At 26.8% G+C, this 26,676-nt stretch overlaps 2 protein-coding genes and 1 long non-coding RNA gene across 3 annotated transcripts; 1 reads left to right on the top strand and 2 right to left on the bottom strand.

The window, feature by feature from the left end:
* Positions 1-1,580: 1,580 nt before the first annotated feature.
* LOC123265547 lies at positions 1,581-11,535 on the top strand. The gene is made up of 5 exons (XR_006509586.1): positions 1,581-1,975; positions 5,512-5,651; positions 5,740-5,830; positions 5,936-6,181; positions 10,509-11,535. It is a non-coding gene; the product is annotated as an uncharacterized LOC123265547 (long non-coding RNA).
* A 3,571-nt stretch (positions 11,536-15,106) lies between these two features.
* LOC123261455 lies at positions 15,107-15,925 on the bottom strand. The gene is made up of 2 exons (XM_044723051.1): positions 15,715-15,925; positions 15,107-15,627 (listed from the first exon to the last, which is right to left on the bottom strand). Exons 1-2 carry the CDS (start codon positions 15,911-15,913, stop codon positions 15,173-15,175), a joined length of 654 nt encoding a protein of 217 aa, XP_044578986.1. The 5' UTR covers positions 15,914-15,925; the 3' UTR covers positions 15,107-15,172.
* A 2,557-nt stretch (positions 15,926-18,482) lies between these two features.
* On the bottom strand, positions 18,483-22,550 carry LOC123275051. Its single transcript, XM_044742955.1, has 3 exons — positions 22,469-22,550; positions 19,089-19,416; positions 18,483-18,954 (listed from the first exon to the last, which is right to left on the bottom strand). The coding sequence occupies exons 1-3, from the start codon at positions 22,548-22,550 to the stop codon at positions 18,483-18,485; spliced, it is 882 nt and encodes a 293-aa protein (XP_044598890.1).
* Between the last annotated feature and the right edge of the window lie 4,126 nt (positions 22,551-26,676).

Consider the following 26,676-nt stretch of genomic DNA (forward strand, 5'->3'; position numbering starts at 1 on the left):
ATCGATTTTTATAGAAAAAACTTCAAAAGTTCATTTTATGAAGCAAAAGTTAAAAGATGAAAAATAAATTTTTTCTTTAAATAATATATTTTTTCTTTAAATAATATATTTTTTCTTAAAGCTAATAAATGGTCGTATCGAAAAAAAATTGACTTCTCATGATTTTTGCAAACTTTTACTAACTTTTAAGTTACGAAAAAAATTTCTTCGAAAGTATAAGAATTCTTAAGAATTAAAAATGTTAGAAAAAATTAAAATATTGTTATTCCTAATACGTTTTGATTTGTTGTTTCAATTTAGCTTTGGAATAAGCAAGGCCATGTTAGTTACTTACATTAACATCATTAATAATAGTAGAAAATAAAATAACGGTAACAAAAATATTGAGTACACTGATACTATATTTTTTACTATAATATAATTATAGTATAAAATATATTTTAATTTTCATAAACAACAACTATATTCTAATTAATTTTAATTTGGCTGGTGAGTTGTATAAAAAGAAATAAATAAAAATAATTAAAGTTAAGAATCATTATGTATATTCATACACTGATAAAAAAAAAATTAACTTGATTCAAGAGCCAAATCTTAAACTAAAAATACCATTTTGAAGAAAATTATTTTCTTGAGTCAAAAGATTAAATTTCCGAGTTGAGAAATTATTCTTGGTCTAAGAAAATTTTTTGTTTAAAAATTTATTCTCTTGACTCAAGAAAATCATTTTTATCAAATGGTATTCTTGGTTCAAGTTTTTAACTCTTAAGTCAACTTAATTTTTTATAAGTGTAGTGACTTTAGCAACAAAATTATAACGTTGCCTGAAATTCATTATATGTTTATCAAATTTAAAAATATTAGAACCTATCGATATGATGGTGACAGTGATTGAAATATAGCACGAATTGTTGTATTTTTTATACTTAAATTAATATCAAGCATAAGTTATGACATCTACAAATTCTATACTTAAAGTCGCGAGATTAAAAAATAGAGACGAAAAATTCCCACCTTATATTTATTTATTTATTTATTTATTTCTTTACATAAAGACCCAACAGCATATGCCAATAACAGGGTCACTAGAGTATAACTTTATAGAATATAACGTCCTTTTACAATATTTTATTTTTTTTTTTCATTACAATATTTTTTTTTTTTTTTTTTTTATATATTAGTAAAATACAAAGCGGAAATAGAATATAAAGAAAATAAAGAAAAAAGAAAAGAAATATGAATATATAAATATGATTTTTCCGAAAAATGTCTTTTCTACTGCTGATTTATTCAATAAGTCTTTTTAATTCTTAGAAACTCTTCTTTTTGCTTGGTTTTTAAATAAATATCAGTAATTATCATAAAGACACTACAAAATTTTTTTCTATGTTAAGGTTGTTAAATATCTCATGTTAGCTATATCACTAAAAACTATACATATAAAAATACATATGTATATGTTACAAACAAGTGTAACAACAGAAAGTGTAAAAATAATCCGTTGGTAGCATTTTCTTTATTTCCGCAGTTACAAAGACTTTTACAATAACACATCCGAGACGCGACTAACGAAGGGGAGGGAGGGAGAGATATCGTTAGTTTGGTTGACTACTTCTGAGTGACACACAGCAGACGCACATTAAACTGTAGTGCTCGGAGACGGACAGACAGGCTTGGACAGGCTTTTACTATTCATTTGTATTTTCTTGGGATTAGATCTTTATCGGGTGTGATCGGTAACGTGTATTGCTGTGCCGTGTGCCGTGCAGTAAATGTCGGTTTCATTAAATAAAAACTTATTTTCATATAAAATGAAGTTTGCATTGGTAAAGTTCCTCGTGACAACAATAAAAAATTATTGTCGAAACCTTTTACATTCTTAATTTCAGTAAATACAATGTCTTAACTAAAAACAATGTGTATAAATACAACAATGGCAAGGAACAATTCAAATGTGTCATTTTACGTTTATCAGGTAAGCCATAAGTAAAATGAAAATTAAAATAGCAGATATTTGATAGTTTTTAAATTTTTTAAGAAATAAATTGCCGCAAAAATGACATGCAGAAATTTTAAATAATTAAAAATACAATTTTTTCAAAATAATTTTTCAGAACAAATCAAATTGTTAAATTAAATAAAAAATGGTCAAGTAACTGCTACCTTTAATGTCATATAAGTTATATAGAATTTTTAATTGTTTGAGGCGTAAATAAATGTTTCATGCTTAACTAAAAATAAAAAATTTTAAGACACTGAAGTTGATAAACATTAAAAATATTTTTAGAATTTTATAGCAATATAATTGTTGTAAAAGACATTTAATAAAAAAATTTTTTGTGAATAATTAATAAAAAATTTTAATTGTGGGAATTTTTAGAAGCATTTTTTTTTATTGTAATAAATTTATAATAAAATTAAAAGTGTGAGAATTCGTCCGATGAGGCACGGGCACGGGCCCATACATATACACTATACCCGTGCGGATATTTCAGGCACAGTTGTTAGTTGACTGTTAACAAATGACAGTCATCAGCTAACTGCAATATCAAAAATTTTTACAATTGAGCTCAATTAATTTTTTTTTCTCAAGTAACTTTTATAGGTATCACCTTGTAAGTTAGCCTGAATCTTACTATTCTAATAATAATATTAATATGAAATAGATGAACACAAAAACATAGGTAAATGATATGAATGGGAACGATTGAATTTATCAAGATTTATAAAGATAAATTTTGAAAATTTTTAGATTCTTCTTATGAGCCACGGATTTAAAAACTATTTTTATCAGTTTTGTTAATGTACAGACATTTTATGTTTATCCAATATAAATTTTGTTTTAGATTTTTTTTTCTACGTCAATTTCTTTCTAAAATATCCGAACTTTAATTAAGACGGATACCACTTGTCTGTAGCTATTAGTAAAACAACTATTACTGACCGTATAAAAAGTTAAAGGGCAGTGTGAAAAATTGGAATTTATTTAGTGTGATTCTGACGTTTATTATGCGAAAAAAATTTTTAGAATTTTTAAATTGACTAATAGAGAAATTTACAACAAATAAACATTAGAAATGAAAATGTTTTTTTTTTTTTTTAATATTTATAAAAAAAGTGTGTGCGTGTAACCTTTACGCGCGATTGAAGTAAAACTTCTTTGGCGTTGACGGCATATATCACTGAAATATTATTTCCGCCAATTATATTCGGCTCCCCGCCTTTATTAATTCTGCCAAAATTTCTCAGCAAAAATTTCTCACAATTTTTTACAATTAAGTACAATTATTTTTTAAAAAAAAAAAACATTAACATGGACCTTTTATCATGGTTCTTGTGTGAAAAAATATTGTACAAGAAATTATTGCTGACAATTTTTGTCGCGAGAAATTTTTGCAAGAGAAAAAGAGACAATCACCGATATTTAGCATAATATTGTCAAGATAATTTAATGGAGATTAATTTGACACTTTTCAAAAATTGATTTAGTTTACTAGAAAAGGAAAAAACCTTAAAATAGTTAAAAAATTTTCCTGTCCGTCATGTATGAAACTCTGAAAACACTAGATCTTGCGAAAAAATGCATCAATTGAGTTAAAATTTTTTTTTTAATTCTTTAGGATAATTGTAGGCCACCGAATGCGAATGGCTAGGTAATTCAGTGTCATTCATGTACAATTAATAAAATAAAAAGCCAGAAGACTGTATATGTACAGTAAAATTAACATGGATGGAGATATATCTATACAAATTATGTTCATTTATTTCACCAGGGGCGCCTGTGTGTTACCTTGCTAGTACAGCTGTATCTTAGGCAACTAATTTTGAACGACTTATGTTTGTTTTTTTTTTTTTTTTTTAATATTTCATAATTAAATGAGCATTATGAGTCGTACACATTTAGATTTTCCAAATTGAATTTTATAGAATGTCGCAATCGTCAGAAAATGTATTAATAATTTATTTATTTCCAAAAGTAATAAATAAACAAGTATATTTAGAAATTTTCAAAAAACTTTGCAATTAAAAATAATTTTTTAAAACTGTTGAATTTTTATTCACTTTGCTATTCACAATTGATCTGTTTTAAAATATTGGAAATAAAGAATCCTAATTAATTATGATATTTGCCACTAGCTGGCGCATAAGTCAAGAAGCGTGGAGTATATGACATTTACTTACGACCAATCCAAATTATTATTTTTAAATGGCGGAAACTACACAGACTATAGTAAGCGTTACTTCCATCAGAAAAAAATCTAAGTTACTCCATAGTTGCGCCTAAAGAAGTTTTACTTCAAAAATTTTTTTTCAATTCATTCAAGATACTAAAAACATTTTTTCATAATTTTGAAATTCGAAAAATAATATTTAATCTAAGGAAGAAAATGTATTATTGACTTATGGCAAATACTAAGATTTTTAAATTCAAAATTTATTTCAGTCAGTATTTGTAAATATGCGGTATATTTATTGAAAAGACAAAAAAATCAATATTTCTTTTTTCTTTTCTTTTTTCTAATTTATACAAAGAGTAAATAGAAGTCTTTTGTTTTACATTAATAAAAGAGTCTGATCGTAGATAATTTTTAGTCTCTATTATTGCCCTTTAACTCTCTGTGATTGATTGACAGAATAAAAATGGTCAAAGACTAATAATTATTATTTAAGTGAGAAGTCAGATATTTTAGAAAGAAATTAATATAAAAAGGCCAACGAAAAAGCAAATTGAAGCTAAAACAATGGGTTATCTAATACATGCATTGCTCTGAATAGAAGAAAATGGTTTCAAGCTTGCGAACCAAAAAATTTAACAAAATTGTCAAAATTAATGTTTTACATTATTATTTCAAATTGCACAAGAACCGTAGTTTATTTAAGTTTTGGACTGCAAGATCAAGAAACAAGAACCTGAAAGATTAATAAAAATGCTTCTCTTAGGCTAGAAACAATTTTTATTTACATCAATTGAGTATCTTAAAAATCACTTAAGCATTTAAAGTTTTTGTTTCCCTTTATTATTTTATACCGTCAGTAAAATATAATATGATACCTTTATTTTTGTAAAATGAATGTAATCGTCTGATCGTTGCTTAATCAGTGATAAAAATTTTTATAGACTTACTAGCTATTTAAGTTACCACCCATGATACTAAAATGTCAAATGTTCTATAAAACTCTCACATGCTCTGACTATTTACTTCTAATTACGCCAATTGTTTAATATGTTATTTCTTTGCATTAACTAAATTTTTATAGAAATCTGAACGTCACTTTTTGTAAAATAAAATAAAAAATATAGTTTCTCATAAAAGTTTATGTTTAACGCTATTACTTTAAAAGCTCAACATTTTTCTCATGGATCTCCGCAGTACTCTAAAAATGTAACTGGTTTATTATCTTATTATAATGTACTAGTATGCCAAGTTTTATAAAATTCAGACCGTCAAATTCTATGATCAAGGATATTGCCTTAAACAATAATTTTTACACCATTATGATAAATTTCAGATTCAAGAAAGGAACTGTCGGATGAAAATGTTCACGTCCGAAATCCGAAGATAAATAACTCTTCAGCTCTAGATACGTCTACAGATGATGATGATGGAGACAAGAAATCGGGGGCCACTAAGGCCAAACTAGTGAGAAAGGTATAAAAAAAATTAATTAACTGAATAATTGTATATTCCATAGCAGAATTATTAATGTAATAATAATTTTGTTAATTTGTGCTTACAGATCAAGAATCAAAATGAATTGAAGGTTAAAAAGCAAAGAACAGAAGAAATAATTCAGGCTTTTCAAAAATCCAAAAGGAAATTCTGAAGAAGTATGTAAAAATCAGAAAAATAAGCTAGTGTTAAGATTTTTATACTTAAGCTTACTAGTTGTTTTAATAATTTATTGTATATTAATATTACTTATCTCGTTTAAGATCACTACTGACACCCATTCAGGTGACGACTCATTGTCACAAAAAGATGAAATTGAACAAAATTCGTCTAATCCTGAAAATAATAAAGAAAATGGAAGAGTGATCAGAAAGAAACGAATCATTAGCGAGACCGACTCTGAAAGTCATATGCTCGATGATCCACCAGAGCAATACATTGAACCAATTGTTATTATCAATGAAAATAATTTTGCTAACCAAGAAGAGAAGGATGGGAATAATAGTAAGGTATGACTAAGTATTTCTTATAAATTAATTATGAGTTAAGAAATGAGCAATTTTTAAATGATTATTTTGAATATCTATCAAGATTGATTTAATTTTAATGTTATCACTAACAATAGCGTCATGCATTGATTTTTATTTCCCAAAATTTCTGGCTATTTTTATAAATATTGGTATAGTACTTTTGTTGAAATTAAAAGTTAAAGTGAGCAGAAACTTTTAGATAATTCATTTTACTTATAAAAGTGTCAACAAATTTTAATATACTTTTATATGCATTTTACAATAATTATTGATTTTATTCAAAGAAAGAAACTCATGATTTTCCAATGTTATTGATTACTCAGACATACAAATTTTAAAGATAATAGAATAGCAAAATATTTATCAAATTGATCTGAAACTTTTAAAACAAAAAATGATTGTGTGTTGGAAATGTAGCTATAAGTGTATAAAAGAAAAGATTCAAAAGATTAATTCTTAGATCAAAAATATTATTTTGAAAAGTTTAATCATCTTAAATTGAGTAAAAACTGACGATAATTATTCAAAATATTGAAAATTTATTAACATTTTCAAATTTTACAAATAATCAGAAAATATTTCAATTTTGAAGTTAGTATATTTATTCATTAATTAATCAAATAATTCTAAAGACAATTTGCTGAATGTAAATAAAGTGTTACTAATAAAAATGCCATCTTTTAGTTTTGTAGTCGTTCATCCCAGGAACGCGAAATTCGAAAAAAATTTTTAAATAAGTATAGGGAATAGCTACCAAATAATAACCAATTTAAATAAATTTATTGTAAATTTATGGGAAGAACTTATGAGCTGAAGCAAGTATCATGATTTTTATAATTAAAACTCTTAAATAAATAATTGTCTAATCAAAAATAGTCTTTTTCCATATAATTATTAAATTTACATAAGTTTTGTAGCCATTAAATGAATCTTTTATGAAATAGTATCTCGAACTGATTAACCAAATAGTTATTCGAAATAAAAGAAAAAAAATAAAAGAAAGTAAATGGCCGAAATTAAACCAAGATTAAGTACTATGGATAATTTATAACGCCAATTGTTGCTATGAATATTTGATATTGAATTGTTTGGACAAATCCTTAGTTAATGATTTTGAACTAATTTATTTTATATAAATTGAAACATAAATCTTAGTTATGAATCATTAAATATAATAGACATTGTATAATTTGCCATTCGGCTAAGCCCTGGCATATAAATCAAAAAATAAATAAATAGATCATTCATGACCAATCATAGCAAGGTTAAGTAATAATTACCAGTTTTCACAACTTTCAAATGTTGGTACACAAATATCTTTTATTTTTATTATAAAAATTTGGTATATTTTTTTTTGTGCCTGCACAAATATTTATTTTAAGTATAATGAAAAATTAATGATTATGCCCTGAATATTAAATGAAAATATAAGATTTTTTAAATTAAGTTTTCATGCTGCTTGGTCAATATTTGGTTCTTTAACTCTTGATAAAAATTTTATTTTTTAATAAAATTCTCATGATACACTACTTTCAATAATTAAAGAGTTTTATTAAATAATTGAAATTATATTTATACTTCTGTTTCAAAATAACATATTTCGATCAATTTTTAACCTATTTTTTCATGAAAGTAAGAAACTAAAGAAATATTTTTTTTTTCTAATTTTTTTACTCAAAGAAATTTCGTGTTCATAAATATTTGTGTATTAAAATTTTGATAAACAAATAAAAACAAGAAATTTGCTTCATTTTATGAAAACCAATGAATATCGTAAATATATGCTTATATACAAGGTGATTCAGAATTACTTTTACAGCGAGAAAATTTAGGTCGAGGGGATTATTTAAAGCATAAAATTCCTCAGTCATTATTAAAAATTGTTCGTAGTTAAGAGTTATTCATGGTTTTAATTCACCAATCATATGTGAGAATTGGAAACCGGAATTTGAAAAAAAATAAAAGGATGAATATTACAATTTAGCAACGTCGCAATAGTTTACTTCAAGGCATACATTAATTTTTATTTATTTAAAAGTCCGAATTCTATAAAAATTCATAAGGATAAAACAAAATACGTTATCAATCTCGAAAATAATTTTAAGCAAATGTCTTTGCTTCCCTTTTTATTACTTCAATAATTAACAATAATTACAGGCATTTTTATATTCATGATAATGAATATAATATCATTATACAGAAATTACTTGATTTTACTTCTATTAAATCAAATAAATACAGCATGTAAAAATTTCATTTTGGAAATTTTAACACCTAACCGGTGAAAATTAAAAGGAGAAACAAACTTAAAGACAAAAAGTTAAAAAATTTAGGACAAAATTCAAGATAAAAATAAGACTAAAATCGAGACAAAAATGAGACAGAAAGTAACACAAAAATTAAGACTTTCTGTCTTGGTTTTAGTCTTATTTTTTGTCTTGAATTTTGTTTTAATTTTTGACTTGAATTTTGTTTTAAATTGTTTTAACCTTTAGTCATTAAGTTTTCTCTTTGAATTTCAACATGTTAGGTATAAGAATTCCCAAAACTGAAATTTTTACATGCTGTATTTATTTGATTAGGCAGAAGTAAAATCGAGTAATTTCTGTATGCTGATATTATATTTGTTATCATGAGTATAAAAATGCCTGTAATTATAATTAATTAATGAAATAGTAAAAACGGAAAGCAAAGACAATTTGCTTAAAATTATTTTCGAGATTAATAACGTGTTTTGTTTTATCCTTATGAATTTTTATAGAATTCGTACTTTTAAATAAATAAAAATTAATGTATGACTTGAAGTTAACAATTGCGATGTTGCCAAATTGAATTATTCCTTCTTTTTATATTTTTTAAATTCCAGTTCTCACATACAATTGGTGAATAAATCAAAAACTACTTAAAATTTTTAAAAATAACTGAGGAACTTTATGCTTAGAATCGTCCCCATTTTCTAAATTTTTAGCCGTAAAAGTTATTCTGAATTACCCTGTATAAATTTTAATAATAAAAAAATCGCACACATTTTCACACATTTTATATTTAATTTAAATATAAAATATTTAATTGCTTATTAAATTGGTCTGCAATTTTCGCAACCATGAAAAGATATATTATGGTTTACGAACAAATTCAAAATTTTCTCTGATTATAAGATGACCAGAGAGCAATGTAGATTAAAGTAAATGTAAATCTACATAACTATTCTTATGATTATTTTCTCCTTATATCTAAATCGCAAGTTTTTTATAATCATGCACTGATAAAAAAAAACTTGATTCAAAAGAAAACTTATTGAAGCAAGAATATCATATTCTTTATTAACTTCATATTCAGAATATCATATCATTTTGGAGACTTCAATCATCTTCAGTCAAGTTAAAAATTCTTGATCCGAGAAATTTTTGCTAATTCAAATCAATTTTACTTGCTTTGTTGATCAAACTATTAAAAGTGATATTTTTGGTTCAAGAATTTTTTCTAGAGTCAAGTTAACTTTTTTACCAGTTTATATGTTTCAACAATTTGTCTCAGATAGCATACGTCTGAGTGATGATTTATAGAATAAAATAAATATTGAGAAATATAGTTCAATATTATTATCCAAAATGTGATAAAGTTCTCAATATCTTTGAATTAAATAAATTGAAAAAAAAAAAAAAAAAGTTACTTTAATTTAAATTTCAAAACATTTATTTTCTTGTAAGAGAAATAATTTTTATGAACTTTAATTGTATAAAAATTAAATCAATAAACTTTGTGACCAAAGTTTGCAGAGAGTAAAATATTGAATAAATTATACATACAAATTCGAATATCAATTGAATTGTCTTTTATTTTCAATTCTTTTAATTCAACTGTTTACGTTAGAGGTTTTGGAAAATAATTAAAGTATTAATAGTACACATTTTCAGTAAATTTTTTCAATTGTAAACTTCGCTTCTAAAACAGACAGTAATAATAAACAATTAATCTAAAAATGTACATTCGTAAAAATAAAAAAAAATAAATACCATAAACACAAAACTCTTATACATATAATGGGAAATTATAATTGTATTGGGAAAAATATATTGAGTCTCACTTATAAGTAATAACGGTATAAAATAATATAATTACCTTTCCACAAAATCCACCTTCAATATCAACAAAAAAGATAAAAATCTCACCCGACCTATTTTAGCAAGTATTTCGGTAAGTTTAATTTTATCGATTCTCATATAATATTTTGTTTATACTTATTACTTCGATTATTAAGCGATAAATTTCGTAACATCACTCAATCAATGTATTTCATTTTCAGAAAGTTGACTCAAATCCGTTGGTGCCGCGACTATTAGAAGACAATCAAATGAAGGAAGAGGAAATAGTAAAATTAAAACGGCAAAATCAAGAATTTAGATTACAAATAGCTTTTTATCAATAGCAACAACAACAACAACAACGATGTTTCATGTTGGAGACGATATTTATATGGCTGTGTTACAGGTCTACTCATAAAATGTACTCACAGCCATCAACGACATTTGCACTCAGTAACATTTTTATTCAAAATCATCTTCATTCAGTCACAACTTTATTCATTTAAATTTTACTCTGATTCAACTTTATTCAATATTATTTGCCTTCAGTTACAACTTTACTCAAATTCAACAGTAGTCAATTACAACTTTGCTCAGTTTCAATTGTATTCATTTTCAAGTATATTCACTGAATTTTTAACTCAGTTACATCTCTATTCACAACGAATCTATTCACTTACATTTGTAATCATTTACAACTGTACTCACGAATTTTTGCATTATCAATTAACCTTAAACTTGTGAGTAGAGATGAACGTGAGTACAGTTGTAAATGATTACAAATGGAAGTGAATAGATTCTTTGTGAGTAGAGATGTAACTGAGTTAAAAATTCAGCGAATAGACTTGAAAATGAATACAATTGAAACTGAGTAAAAGTTGTTATTGACTACTGTTGAATTAAAGTAAGGTTGTAACTGATTAAAGTTTTACCTGAAGGCAAATAATATTGAATAAAAGTTGAATGAGAGTAAAAATTTTAATGAATAAAGTTGTGACTGAATGAAGATGATTTTGAATAAAAATGTAATTGAGTGCAGATGTCGTTGATGGCTGTGAGTAGAGATTTTATGAGTAGACCTGTAACACAGCCACTGGATTTAGCTGTAACTTACTCATCTGTTATGTACCCTATCGAAAGTATTTTCTAAAATTTCCAGAAATTTATATACCTCACAAACCAAATTTTTAATTTAGAAAAGATTTTTTATTAGTTTTCAAAAGCTGTTATTTTTTCAAGGTTGAACTGATTGAGATTTATTTTTTTTTTTAATTAATATACCTCATCACGATTTCAATTTTAATCTTAAATAACTTTCCAAGCAGGAGTGAATTTTTGAAAATTTATGTTTTTTTTTTCAAGTATTTAATTTTCATTAAAAATATGATAAAAGTTTGTCTAGATAGTAAACTATTGCCAAAATGTAGAATTTCAACCATGCATTTTCTTACTGTGTAATTTATCAATAATTATAATACCATTTCCTTTTGGAACGACTTACTTTTTTTTCTGCAAGTCTGCTTTTAATTAGGAAGAAAACAAGCTAAAAGATGCTTACTCTGATCTTTTATTTTATTATTAAGTTAGATAAAGATAAATTAATAAAATTACTTTTATTTCACCCGAGTGAAGTGTAATTGATTTTGGTCGAGGGTCAACTACTTTGAGAATCAGTATAGCGAAAGTTTCCGTGAAAATTTTTATTTTTCATCGTAATATTATTTTTGTAATTTTCTGTAGGATCATATAGAAATATTTTTTAAGCTTAAATTTTTAGAATAGTTTATAAATAATAATTTATTATTATGTAGTTTTGAGAATTCAAATATATGTGTTACTAAGTTTAGTATTTAAAGAACATCTTTATAGTAAAAAGTATTATAATATTATGTCACTAAAAAATTATTATTAAATAATATTTTTTAATTCAATAAAACTTGCGATTAAAAAAAAAAAATATAATTGTTTTTAATTTACTACATTATAGCAAAGCTATTTTTTACTAGAATAATTTTAGTTAACTAAACAAGTTTTAGGTAAGAAGTCTTTTTCACACTTCAAAACTCTGAAAAAGTCTTTCTGTTATGTGTTAATTATTGATAAAATAAATCTGAAAAAGTCTTTCTAAGTCTTTATAACTCTTCTTGAAAGTCCGAAATTTCAGAGAATATTTGACTTCTTCAGAGCTTGTCAGACTTAGCCAGAGTTATTCAGATATAGTAAGACTTTTTCTGTCTTTTTCAGAGAAAGAAAGACTTTCAAAAGTCTAATTCAGACTTCTAGAGACTTTTTCAGAGTTTTTCAGAGAAATATTTCCACAAGGGTTGTAATTTTATTCTAATTAAAAAAAATAAAATGTTCTCAAAAAACCAATTATCTTAAAATTTATAATTCGAAAATTATATTTATTAATTTATTAGAATCGATTTGTTTTATTTAATTAAAATCAAACTGCAAGTGTCAATAATTAGTTCAGTGTCAATAACCGGGTCATTTATCTTACAATAAAAATGTATACAAGAAATTAACAAATCACATTACATATACGGGGTAACAATATTTTTATACTACTGTAAAACCAGTTTACTTGCTTTTAATTAATTCATTTATATTTTTTTTCTGTCCAGCCAGAAAGCGCCAATTTCCGGGCTGCTGTGCTAAACAAAGTTGGCTCTTTCTGCCTCTCTCGAGCAGAATAATGTACATCTTAGGTATTAAATAAAAAAGCCTCAGATCACATGAATATATAATATACTATCAGTAGATTTCTTAAAAATCTAAATATTGCATTGGCCCCCATGACGCAACTATTAAAAAATTCTATTATATTCCGACTTAACTCGCCGAGCTATGTTAGAAAATACATATGGTTCAAAAGTTTATGTATTTTTATATTGATATATATATAATTATATATTTATATAAGTACATAAATATTTGTATATACAGCTTCGCTTCGACTGACAATTACAAGTGCTTTGAGACATTTTTCACTTTACTGGCCTAGGTACATCATATATTATTACTGTGTCTCAATTTTTAAACTACTTAAACTTACAGTCGACGCTCTCTGTATTGGACCTCTCTGTATTTGACCGCTCTCTGTATTTGACCACATTCTTCCTCTGTATTTGACGATTTTACACAGATCTTATGGACAAGGACGAGTCAAGTACAGAGAATGGTCCTGTACGGGCGAGTCAAATACAGAGAGCGTTGACTGTATTCGAGATTAATTTACTTATTCCCAGGGCTAAATGCTGCCGAGTATCGTAAAGATCGGGCTCATTCTCACTTGATGAGAGTTGAGAGGACTACGAGGAAGATTATTAGGAGTGGGGATATTCCGACACCGACCTTTATACTTACTGTTGAATCTTAAGTTGGCGATTTTGTTAAGCTAAAACTTACCTTGTACTTCCCTTCCCTGCTTCTTGGTGTATCTCTGTCTTCCATCCTCTCAGTGCTTAGATCTAGTAATAGATCGGGATATAAAAGTATCCTAAGTAAATTCTCCGAATCTTTCTTTTTTCTTTTAACTCGTCAAGTATGATCAATTTTTTCTTATCGAGGTTTATAGTATAAAATAAGTTGGATAAATTGAAAGAAATAAGCATACAATTTTTTTTTAATATATGGTCAGATGTTTATTTGAATTTCATAATTTTTTACTCTATACAATTTTACTTATAAATATGTAGGAGAGAAGGGGGACAAATGAAACACGGGGGAATTGAACCACTCTCCTTAAACAATCGAAAAAATTGAAAAAACGCTTCATGCTCTTAGAATTAGATTCTAATATGTTAAACTTGGATATGATCAAAATTTGAAATCATTGCGATCGATAAATTTTGAAAAATTGAGATTTTCTTATTTTTAGGCATGCAAACTTTCTTTTCGGCTGGTGACAAATTGTTTAATAATATTTAAATTTTTGAATTAATTGATAAAATTTGAATTATAGTAGTTGTATATACTTATATTTTATAATCCTCAACTTTGTTTATAGTGATAGAATGGTTTATTTATTTATTATTTACTATTAATTGTTTTAAAATTATACGGGGTCAATTGAACCAGCAGTCCCAGGGACGGTTGAACCATACGGAGAAGCATGGGACATGCGCGCGCATCTTGACTCGACGTGAAAAATACTCAGGGAAATAACCTAACAATTTGATAAACTCAATTTGTAATTAAAATTATTTTTAAATCGATTTTTAATTTATTAAATATAATATATGTGTATTAAAAATGTGCAACAGTAATATTAGAAAGTAACAATTAATATGTTATTTATTAAAAGTTCGGGTTTGAGTTATAAATGTCATTGGTTCAATTGACCCCGAGCAGTGGTTCAATTGCCCCCGAGCAGGGGTCAATTGAACCATTCGACGCGTTTGGATAAATTAATAATTTTTAAAAATTCACGTTGTTTATTAACTAATTTATGTATTGATAATGATAGTAGACTTAATAAACTATCATTCCAAGAAAAAAAAAGTTATTATTTAGTTTTAATTCGAATGGAAAAAAATTACTAAACTTTTTTTTGGTTCAATTGACCCCTTCTCCCCTATACAATTTCGGTAAAAATATTGGAAAAAATAATTTGATAAAAATATTAAAATAAATGTAACATGATTATATAAACAATAACATTAAAAGTTTAAGATCGGTATATTGAATCAAGTAAATATATAAATTACAATGAAACTTTTTAATTTGCTTGATTATTATTTTTATGAGAAATCTTTTTGAAATGAATTTTATAAAAATACAAAAATGATTAATAAACATAGTATAAAAACTGTAGAGGAATATTAATTTTAAAAAAGTAAAAAAACTGATAAATTCTCCCAAATTTTTTTAATTTAGTAGCTTAACCCATGAAAATAATTCTACCGTTTGTAAAATCTACTATTAGTCCGTAATGAGCAAAAAAGTCAGCACCTAGAATTGGTTGATCAACGTCAGCGATTGTGAGGTTCCATTCAAAATTTCGCCCTAATCCAAAGTCTAATTTCATGGAAGTGGTCCCATAAGTTGAAATATGAGTGTTATTTGCAGCTCGAAAATTTCGACTTGGATCTGCAACGGGTTTGACACGTTGAGGGATAAAAGATCGAGGAAATACATTGCGATCAGCTCCTATGTCAATTAAAAACCTTATTTGTGAACGTCTTTGTATAAAGAATAAACGATTTCCTACGCGAACTGGATAATATATTCCGTTCAATTCTTGATTATATTCTCCAACACTTTCATTCCGTACGACCTCGTAGCTTTGTGAACTTGAATAAGATGATAAACCACTGTTGCGGCTTTGGATGACAACTGTAAATGTTTATCACACATAAATATACATTTAATAGCATATATAATGTTTCAGGTTTGAATTAGTTATACATGTTAATCTCATACCTTCTCCAACCGGTTGATGACCTGATGATGATGATGAAGATGATGACTGTAATGGAGATCTCATTCTGGATATACATTGCACAACAATAATGAAAAAATATCTCAAGACATTTATTGATAACTGAAGTAGCCATTCAATTGATTCTGCACAAATTAATTTAATTAATTGTTGAAGGAGTATTAAATCAAAATTAAACATTTTTAATTAATCAATAAATATCTATTTAATTATTTAATTATTAATGACACTTCAATTGAATTTTGTTAATGATATCTACACTTTAACTGTCAAGAGTATTATATTATGCTGACGCAATTATGTGGGTTACCGAACGACGACTGAGCTAATCTGATGGCACGCGTCTGATCCCTTTTATATTACACTGATAGAAGGATTTGTTTATAGTTAAAAATATTTGTTAATATTTAACAAATCATTTATTAGAGACCACTTTTTAGTCTTTAACAAATATTTCTTAGTATTTAAAAAGATTTATTAATATTTAATAAATGAATATCTGATTTATTAAATACAAACAAATCATTTTAAATACTAAGAAATATTTGTTTGATACTAAAAAATGGTCTCTAATAAATGATTTGTTAACTATTAACAAATATTTTTTTAATACAAATAAATCCTTCTATCAGTGTATTACCGTGGTCAACCGCTCCCCACTCCCATGGTAAATGCCTAACTGATTCTTTGTTGAGAATATTTTTTCTTATTGTGATAAGTGAGATGAAAATTTAATAAAAATAAAATAGTTTAATGGAGGAAATTCTTTATGGTCCAGCCGATGATTTTTATAAATTTGTAACTAAATTAAAAATTAATTATTAAATAATGTGTTAAAAATTGTGAAAAATAAAAATCATGTTATTAGATTAACTTTTGTCTGATCTAATTTTTACTAAACCACCACCCTTTTAATCAAGTTGACTAGTATACGTTGTGCGCGCAAGCACATGTGTAAACTTGTTATGATATATTTTCGTGTCATTTGCATTTATTACACGTAATTTCAACCAATCATGTTACGAGTAGTTTGCTTATATGATATATTTTCATATTTTTCATCTAAATTATAAGAGTGGATTCCTCATTGTATATTTTAGGATTTTTTTAATTATATAGAAAAAAAATTGGTTGTCTGTAAAGTCGGTTTACGGACGATACACGGAGAAAATAAAACAGGAATGATTACTGTTTCGTACAAATATTAGAAAAATGTTCATATTCAGTAGTGAGTGCTGTACGAAACACGACTGGTTAGTGCCAGAACACGACTCAGTAATGTGCAGACAATAGTCAGTAATTTTTATGTAGCGTTCTCTACTGTCCCAAACATTCTAACCTCATTTTCTACCAAAGCAGTACTGAGTACTGCACAAAATAGTAATCAATGTTGTTTTTTTTTCTCCGTGTAGTTTTACGTGATAACGTCATAAAGAGACATTGATGAAAAATTGCATACTTTTATAAATTGAATTGAATTGAATTATTATCAATGAATCATCATTTTTTTGTATTTGAAAATTTAAAAATTTTAAATATTTAAAAATTATTTTAACAAAGAATAAGTACTTTAATACTATTAGTACATTGATAATTAAAGATTGATATAATAATTTGATAATTGATATAATCAATATTAATTATTTTTTATTATTAGTTTATTAATTTATCGTTTATAGTTATTATTAATTTATTTATTCATAATTAATATTAATTATTAATAATTATTAATATCATCAATAATAATAATTTGATATTATTTGCCATAAATATTTTTAAAACTGGTTAAAAATATTAATTTTTAATTTTCAAATATTATTTACAGTTTTTGCAAATTTAATTTAATTAATTTGTTTAAATATTCACGAACAATTATAGAATAATATTCGAACTGCTAGAGCTCTGACGTCACGCGAGAAGAGAGATATATGTCACAAAACAGAGTAAAGATATGGTTTTTTTTTTCTATTTTTCTATAAAATCAAAAAATTCTTATCTCACGAACGAGTGGAACTATAGCCTCGGCTGCACCAAAAACAATTATGTCAGAACCAGATTAATATAAAAAAAAAAAAACAGTGACTCAAAACTTGTGCGTACCGTAAACTGCGGTCTTTTCTTGTTTAAATGATTTTTTTTATTTTCATTACTCAAAAATTGTATGGCTTTTTTAAATTCTGTTTGTTTAGCCAATCACTCATGTATTAATAATGTAAGAAGTATTATTTTTTTGAATAAACAAACATTTAAACAAAAAAAAAAAAATATATGTCCCAAGCCAACGCTTCGGCTCTGGCCTCACTGCTTCGGCCGATGGTGCGTCTCTATTGCTTGTTGCGCGCTCTCGCTTGCACGCACAGGCTCAGGCAGAACGCGACATTTTTTCATGCACTGATAGAAGGATTTATTTGTATTAAAAATATTTGTTAATAGTGAACAAATCATTTATTAGAAACCACTTTTTAGTGATTCACTTTTAAAGTGATTTGTTTGTATTTATTTTTTATTATATAGTGTTTTATTTACATAACTTTACAGTTTTATACAATTTTCTTTTTTTATGTTATATATATAAAAAGGTAATAATTATTACTATAAATAAATATGAAATATTTCAAGGCTTTTTTAACTACTTTAAACATTTAAAAATTTAAAAATATTATTAGTTAATAACACTTAATTTATCCTTTGGTATCCCCTTTTCTCATTTTATTGCCAAACTTTTCTTCTCTTGCCCCTTCTGCATTCTTCACTCTGTTCTCTGTTCCTCCTCCGCACTCTCATCTCCACCTTTATCGGCTTCTGTCTTTCTTTTTATTAATTTTTCTATTTTCCTAAATATTTCACATAGGTTCGTATCTATTTCACCTTTTAGAATTGAACATATTTTCCTTTCAATCTCTTCTTCATCTACCAATTTATCCCACTTTTCCAAATACTTTCTTTCTTCCTCATTCACTCCTTTCTTTACCTCTTTGCACTTTGTTAGGTGTGCTAGTGTTTCCAGACTTTCTTTACATAATCTACACTCGAACTCTGTATATCCTTTCTTATAAGCTCTTCCAATGTTTCCGCATCTTATTCTTGCCCATTGTTCTTTGTCTTCACCTCTTTTCTTGTCTTCCTTCCAATAATTGTATTCATCCTCTTCGATCATTATTCTTTTATATATTTTATTATAAGTTGACCTCTCAATAGCTTTTTTATCCTCTTCCTTTTTTCTTTATATCTTTCTATCCCTGCATCAATTTTTTCTTCAATTTTTTCATTTTCTTCTTTATTGTATATCATTCCTGCTATTTCCTCACATCCCATTTCTTTTAACGCTGAAAGCATGTTTTTGCCCCATTTTTACGGATTTCTGTTTATTATTCCTCTCATTTCTTCCCGTAGTGCTATTTTTGGCCACCTGTCGTCCTCCATCGCCAGCACATCCTTCACATATCTAGCAGCTCTCTTCCTCATCGTTACCTTTATGTTCTGCACTCCTGTTTCCGCTCTCCAAATATATCCTGGGGTATTCCTATTGACCCCTAGTGCCATTTTACAAAATATTCCCTGTATCTTCTCGATCTCTTTTGCTTCCCCCCAACCCCAAACTTCCACTCCATATAGTGCTGCTGCTCCTGCAACTGTGTTCATTAGATAAATTCTATCCCTCGATTTGTTTGTATTTAATGAATCTGATATTCATTTATTAAATATTAATAAATCTTTTTAAATACTAAAAATATTTGTTAAGGACTAATAAGTGGTCTCTAATAAATGATTTGTTAAATATTAATAAATATTTTAGCTATAAACAAATCCTTCTATCAGTGTGTGTGTGTTGCTGGTGTTCATCAATTTATAAGACGTTATCACGTCAAAAGTATTTATAACTAATGTTCCAAATCATAAATTAATTATTATTTTACAAAGATCCACAGATTCGGTAGAATCTGGCGCCAAGTTCCGTTCAAATCCGTTGTAAACGGAGCGCCAGACTACCGACTGTATTTACTGTAAGCAGAACGGTATTTTGAGGTTAAAAATTTTATTTAATTCTACGGTACTTCTTGTTCCTAAATTTTATATTATAACAGTAATTCATGCTTTATTTTATTAATATTAGTTAATTTTATTCAATTATAATAATTAATCTACTTGAAATTATTAAATTTTATCAACACAAACTATAGCAAGCTCAAAAATTTCGATCCTGACTTTTTTTCTATGTAAAAAGTGACATGCCATAGACTAAATAATTCGAGAATGCATGGTAATCTTCCAATAGATAGAAACTACAGTTAAAAAATACATTTCACAGCTTGCATCGACATTCGCCAGGGCGCGCTGGAATTGTTTTTACATAAACTGTAGCTTCAAAAGGATAGTTTGCTATAAAAAATGCAGCCAACGCGAGATTTAAGTTGGTAACGATTGTAAATTTTTATTATAATTACAAAAATACTAAAATCGAACAAAAACAGTTTCACTGTAAAAAATCGCGCCAAGTCCACGTTCATAAGACTATTAAGAAAAAAAAATTTCTTATTTCTTTACAAAAAGATATAAAATAAAAAAATTAAAAAATCCAAATAACCGATATGATTGTATTTGATTTTCGGAAATTAAAAAAAATTTTATTGTAAATTTAAAAATTAAAAAAAAAATTTTGGAACGTACTTGGTGTGCGTCATTGTGTATTTCAATTTTTTTAAAGTCCTAGTAAATAGATTTTACGAATTTCATTAAAAGTAAAATATTTTGCAACCACGCACACTAAATATGTTCCAAAATTTTTTTTTAATTTTCAAATTTACAATAAAATTTTTTTTAATTTCCGAAAATCAAATACAATCATATCGGTTATTTGGATTTTTTAATTTTTTTATTTTATATCTTTTTGTAAAGAAATAAGAAATTTTTTTCTTAATAGTCTTATGAACGTGGACTTGGCGCGATTTTTTACAGTGAAACTGTTTTTGTTCAGATCAAAATAACATAAAAAGAATGAGAGTATATCAGTAGTAACTCGAAAATTTTAATTTTTAGTTATGTACAGGAGTTCGACATTGTGTATGATATAAAAAAAATTTACATCAGATTGTGCTCCAACATGAATAAAAAATATGAACCATCTTAAGCTGTGATCACAGCTACGATTACCTCTCTGTCAAACTATCACTTATTCGCTCTCTCATGATAAGAGTGTATAGGCTACGAAAGAGAAGACAGTAGCAAGTGAGAAGAAAATAATAGCTGAGTAAAGTGACCCACCACGAAGTATTCCAAGGCTCATCATTGGCTAAATTTTATATCGCGCTGTGTATGCTTTAAAATATTGTATCGTGATGATCACAATTCACATGGATTCGGACATTGCATGTCTGTATCGCGATGTTATTTCTATATTACATGTCCCATTTGTCCAAATCTTACGACAAATTGAAGATAGTATTAAATAAAATAAGATATTCGAAGCATCAACGAGAATTACGTTTTATGCTTAAAGTGAGAGAGTTATAGTCTGTTTTCTAGAGAGAGGATCGGAAAAATAGTAGAACGGGGTGCTTGCCTACACTACCACAACTAAACTTTCGTTCATACAGCCTTACAACACTTTGATTGGTTCCTTCCCTTACGACTCTTACACGGTGAGAAATTTCCATTATTTTTATTCTGCATGGATTTTAGATATTACAATGGTGCATATTACTAGTGAACCTTATTGACTCAGAATAAAATTTTACAATGGCCCATAGTAATTTCCGAAACAAATGAAATCAGACATAGTAAATGGTAGAAATTGAAATGTACCATAGTAAAATGAAATATGCAATAATTTAAATTTCCGAATGTACTATAGCAAAAAATAAGAAAACGTTTGTAAAAAATAAAAAATTTTAGAGTAAAAATGTTTTAGCAATCAAAAAATATCAAACCAAACAAGATTTTTTTTGTTTGCAATACTTTTAAAAATATTTTTTAAAATATAGTTTTATTTTTTTTCATTTTTAACAATGAACGTAGGATTTATTTTGGCAGTTAATTTTATTATGAATAATTATAAACACAATATATAACTTTTAAATTATTTTTATTATTATTAGAAGTGTCGGTTGCAGATTAACCATCAAATGTTTGTTTTCATTTTAATTTTTCACGGTAAATTATTAAATATTTTATTATTTATGAATCTTACAAATTTTCATTAACTATTCATGTGTTGATGGATTTATAAACTAATATTTATTTAAAACTTAATGATTATTGCAATTTTCATAACACCGTTAACCACTACTGATAGCGTCTGTAGACTTATGTTGACAAAACAAAGCAGCACGAAAAAAATGAAAGAGCGCGCGTCGCGACTGACGCGCACGTTTACTATGGGACATTTGAAAATTTCATAGTCACAATTTTAAATTTAAACCGAGTACACGTGACTAAATGTGAAACTTTTATAAATTTTTTATTGTCGACTGAGCAACAGAAATTTTACTATGGAACTATAATGAAAGTTTTAAGCACACCAACAGTTTTTGTTCTGTCAGTTTACGAAAATTTTTATATATGTTTATGTAACAGTTTGCATGGTCAAATTTACTATGGTCCCTAGTAAATATTGATTGGTACAATATGATATTCTTAAATTTTTATGGTAATATTTTTAATTGAGTCATTAAGGTTCAGTCTTATTATGTATGCATAAATTTCTACAGAAATTTCTCACCGTGTACCTGGACTCACCTATACTCCGAGCCGGGAAGAGTTTAATACTTACAGCTTTTATATTATCTGCATTTATATGAGTTATACAGTCGAATCGCATTATGAGCTCTTAGTGTTTCTCTCATCTTAACGTGAGTTTGGTTAAAAAAAGAGAACAAGCTGGGCTCATAACGCTAATCGACTGTAAACAGATCATGTAAAAGATAAAAATGTGAAAAAAACTCTTTGCCCGTAAATTTTTTACAGTCGTACTTTACAATCTTTTTATTATATTTAATGGAAGAATTCAAAACATATTTAACAATCTCGCATACATATACATATGGAATTATTGGTCCTCTCAAATTCTTCTAATATTATAAAGAAGAAAAAACGATTGAGAAAGATATTTCTTAGTTAGTATAGAGTAATAGGACGTAGTTGACTAAACAAAGTACTGGGTGGGTTAATCTAGACGCTCAAGTCATAAAATTGTGTCACAATAATAAGTATTTTCGTAAAATTTTGCATTTTAGGCGAAAATTGAAAATGTCTGTCGAGTAGATAATGAAGTCAGAAATTAATGTCACAGATAGAAAATGTTGTCTGGAAAATGGCTGACAAACAAAATAGATAGTCATTTTTCAGATTTTCTGCTGTTGTATAAAACAGGTAGTGTTATGGTGCAGTTTTTCTTAGAGCAGAATAGCACAATCATAGTATTTTTTGGGCGATAAATTAAACGTGCTAATTAAAAAGCATCTCTTTAGAAGGCTGGTAAGTTCGTACAGTAGACTTATGCCGAGTAACGCAGATATGACGAAACCGATAAAGTGAGTGGTATACGTTTTACTTCTTGTGTATTATACTCTGCTGATACTTTGCATAGACAATTTAGCGCTTAGCAGGGTGTAAAACAATTATAAAATATTTTTTTTTTACATAGAAATCTATCTAAATGGAAGTATTCGTAATATAAATAAAAAAAAATAGAAAATTAAACATGTACAACGTCGCAACACAACAATTTTTTGGTCAGATTGTTAAAGTTGAATATTATGTTTATTTAACATTAAATGTATAGTAACCACAAGTATTTAATTTATAAATAAAGTTATATTTGTGTGATGAAATTATAACATTGATAAAATTGCACAGTGTTACAATTGTATAATAATACAGTTGCACATTGATACAAATGATACAATTCACAAAACAGTGATATCGGTCCTTTTATAAACATATTAGATATACGGATTTTGTGTGATTAAGTGGTGCAAATTTTAAATCAATTCGGTTGACACTAGCCGAGCCGTTTAAAGCTAAAATTATTTCGAAATACTTATGAATTATCAAAAAACGCGGACTTTTGGAAGAAAAAATAATAAAAAAATGTGGCTTAAAAAATCAAAGATATTCGAATTTCACCTCCAATAATAGCTTAAAAAATGTATTTTGTAGTCGAGTATAACATATACTAAAAAAAAAAAAAGAGAAAAATAAGAAATTTCGCTCTCTAAAAAAACTCGAAATTTGATTTAAAATGGAAGAAATATAGAAAATTTAATCTTCCAATTAAATGAAAAAGTATTAATTGTAGTATACTTTATACTACAATTAATATTTATTGTACAAGTAGTATTTATTGTAGTATACTACTAGCTATTGTGGGTATGTAACTAAAATGTGAGTTATTACTGTTGCTATGCGACTAAATCCAGAGTAGCAAAGATCACGATGAGGATCCAAGTCGTAGCGATCGGTCTTCGCGGTGACCAGCTTTTGTGGATCCAATATATAAGCGCGGACTGCAATTTCTACTTCATTCTAGTAACCCTCGAGGAACCAATAACATAAAATAATATATTTTTACGGTTTTGCTCAAGTGACGATTTTTTTCCACATAACTCCAAGAGTGTTGCGTTAAGATATAATACAAACTACAAAATATAACTTAATTTATAAATTGAATATTTGTGTTTACTACATTTAACATATCATAAAAATGTTTCGTTTTTCATCATTATTGCGGGAAGCATTAATTAAATTTATTCAAAATGACTTGATTACATTAATACTCCAATTATTAGTGCAATATATATTTTCTTTTGGTCTGAACTTTATAAAAAAAAAAATATTCACTAAGGAAGGAAGCCCTCCTGAATTAAGAATATTACCGTTCGTATATGATGTAAATATTGGAAGAATTCTAGTTGATAGAGATGCTAACTACAGTCTTTACCCTTTATCTTGGGTACCAGATCAGATTAGTAAAATGCAAGATCATGGTCGTAATATTCGAGCTGCAGACAACAGCCCTATTGTCACATATGGAACCACTGCTATTACTTTAAATTTTGGAACCGGACAAAATTATTATTGGGACATCATAATAGCTGATGTAAGTGAACCAGTCCTTGGCAGAGATTTTTTCGATCATTATGCTCTGGGAGCTGTTGATTCGAGATATAATAGAATATAATTGTCAAAGAAATTGTTTTAAAAGTTTGTGATTTTAAATTTATTGCATTTTAACTTATTATACTTAATCAATATATTTTGTTGTAGAATAAACTAACGTTTGAGTCAATAAATAAATATGTAAATAAAAACTTATTTCTTGTTTTATATATTTTTAAGTCTCCTAAAAAAGTTTATTTTATAAGGAATGAAAACTTTAATTAAATCCGAAAATTTAATTTTAATAATGTGACGAAAATGTTATTACAGTGCAACGTTATACATGTTTAATTAAAAAATTTTTTAATTCATTATGAATACTTTAAGTTAAATAGATTTCTAATTAAGAAAAATATACATATTACAAGGGTTTAACACCCTGCCAAGCGCTAAATTGTCCATATTAAGTATCAGAAGAGTATAATACATAATATAAGAGGTAAAACGTATATCACTATCTTTATCGCTTCGTCATTTTATGCCGTGCCCCTTCATAAGTATCAGCGACTAAGTTGTACGGTTTGAGAGCTACATAATACCTAACTTTTATCTTTGTTTGTACTCATTTTCTGTGTCTTGTTTGGCGTTAGACTGCACTGGAAAAAATTAACTTGAATCAAGCCGAAAAATTCTTGAATCATGTAAAATTTACTTAAACCATGAAAAATTTCTCAATTTAAGAATTTTTCTACTCAAATCCAGAAAATGAAATTCATCAAAATTATTCACTTGATTCAAGTTAATTTTTTTTATGTGTGAATAAAATCATACGCCACTTATCATGAATAACATAACATAACATAACATAACATAACATTTAATTCGTTTTTTAGGTAAAAATTGAAACATAATATGTTTTATTTCGGTTCTTAACTGGTTAAAATTCTACACTAAAACAATATTGTGCAAGAAAAAAGATCTCAGTTTATAGTTGTCATCGGAATATTATATTATATTCGATATATAACAAATTAATATTCTTTCAGCAGCTAAGAAAGATTGAAATTAAGAAAAGTATATTCTCTTAAAGTTTTTATTTCGAATTATGCCGACTAGTAGCCCTGTGATTCACCTACTAAACATTGTTTCCAGCTATGACAACTGGTGAATGTGTGAACGAGACTCGACGCCAGATTCTACCGAGTCTGTGGATAAGTTGTTGTTTGAGACTGAGTGTGCTGTACATCTTTACTTGGTTCTTGCTGTATATCGTGGAAGTAGGTTTGAGTTTATCCAATACAAACGTATCCCCTGATTTTAGAATTTAAGGATAGACATCGAGAGTAAATGATAGCGGTATTCCGCTTATCCACTGGGATGGTGAGATCGTATAGTAGACTTATGCCGAGTAACGAAGATATGACAAAACCGTACTCTTCATGTCTTTGTGACTGTGCACGGTTAGAAAGACATGAACCGGCGATGAAGTGAGTGGTATACGTTTGATTTTTTATGTATATTATACTCTGCTGATACTTTGCATAAACGATGTAGCGCTTAGCAGGGTGTAAAACCCTTATAAAATATTTGTTTTTTTAAATAGAAATCTTACATAGAAAATTTAATTTATTTAACACCCAATGTATAGTAACCACAAGTATTTCATTTATAAATTAAGTTACATTTGTGTGATAAAATTGCACAGTATTACATTTGTATAATACAATTTGACATTGAAACAATTCACAAAACAGTGATACCGTTCATTTTATAAAAGATTTTGCGTGATTAAGTGATGCAAATTTTAAATCAATTCGGTTGACACTAGCCGAGCTGTTTTAAGCTAA

The sequence above is a fragment of the Cotesia glomerata genome, linkage group LG1 (genome assembly GCF_020080835.1).
Source record: "Cotesia glomerata isolate CgM1 linkage group LG1, MPM_Cglom_v2.3, whole genome shotgun sequence".
NCBI classification, from domain to species: domain Eukaryota; kingdom Metazoa; phylum Arthropoda; class Insecta; order Hymenoptera; family Braconidae; genus Cotesia; species Cotesia glomerata.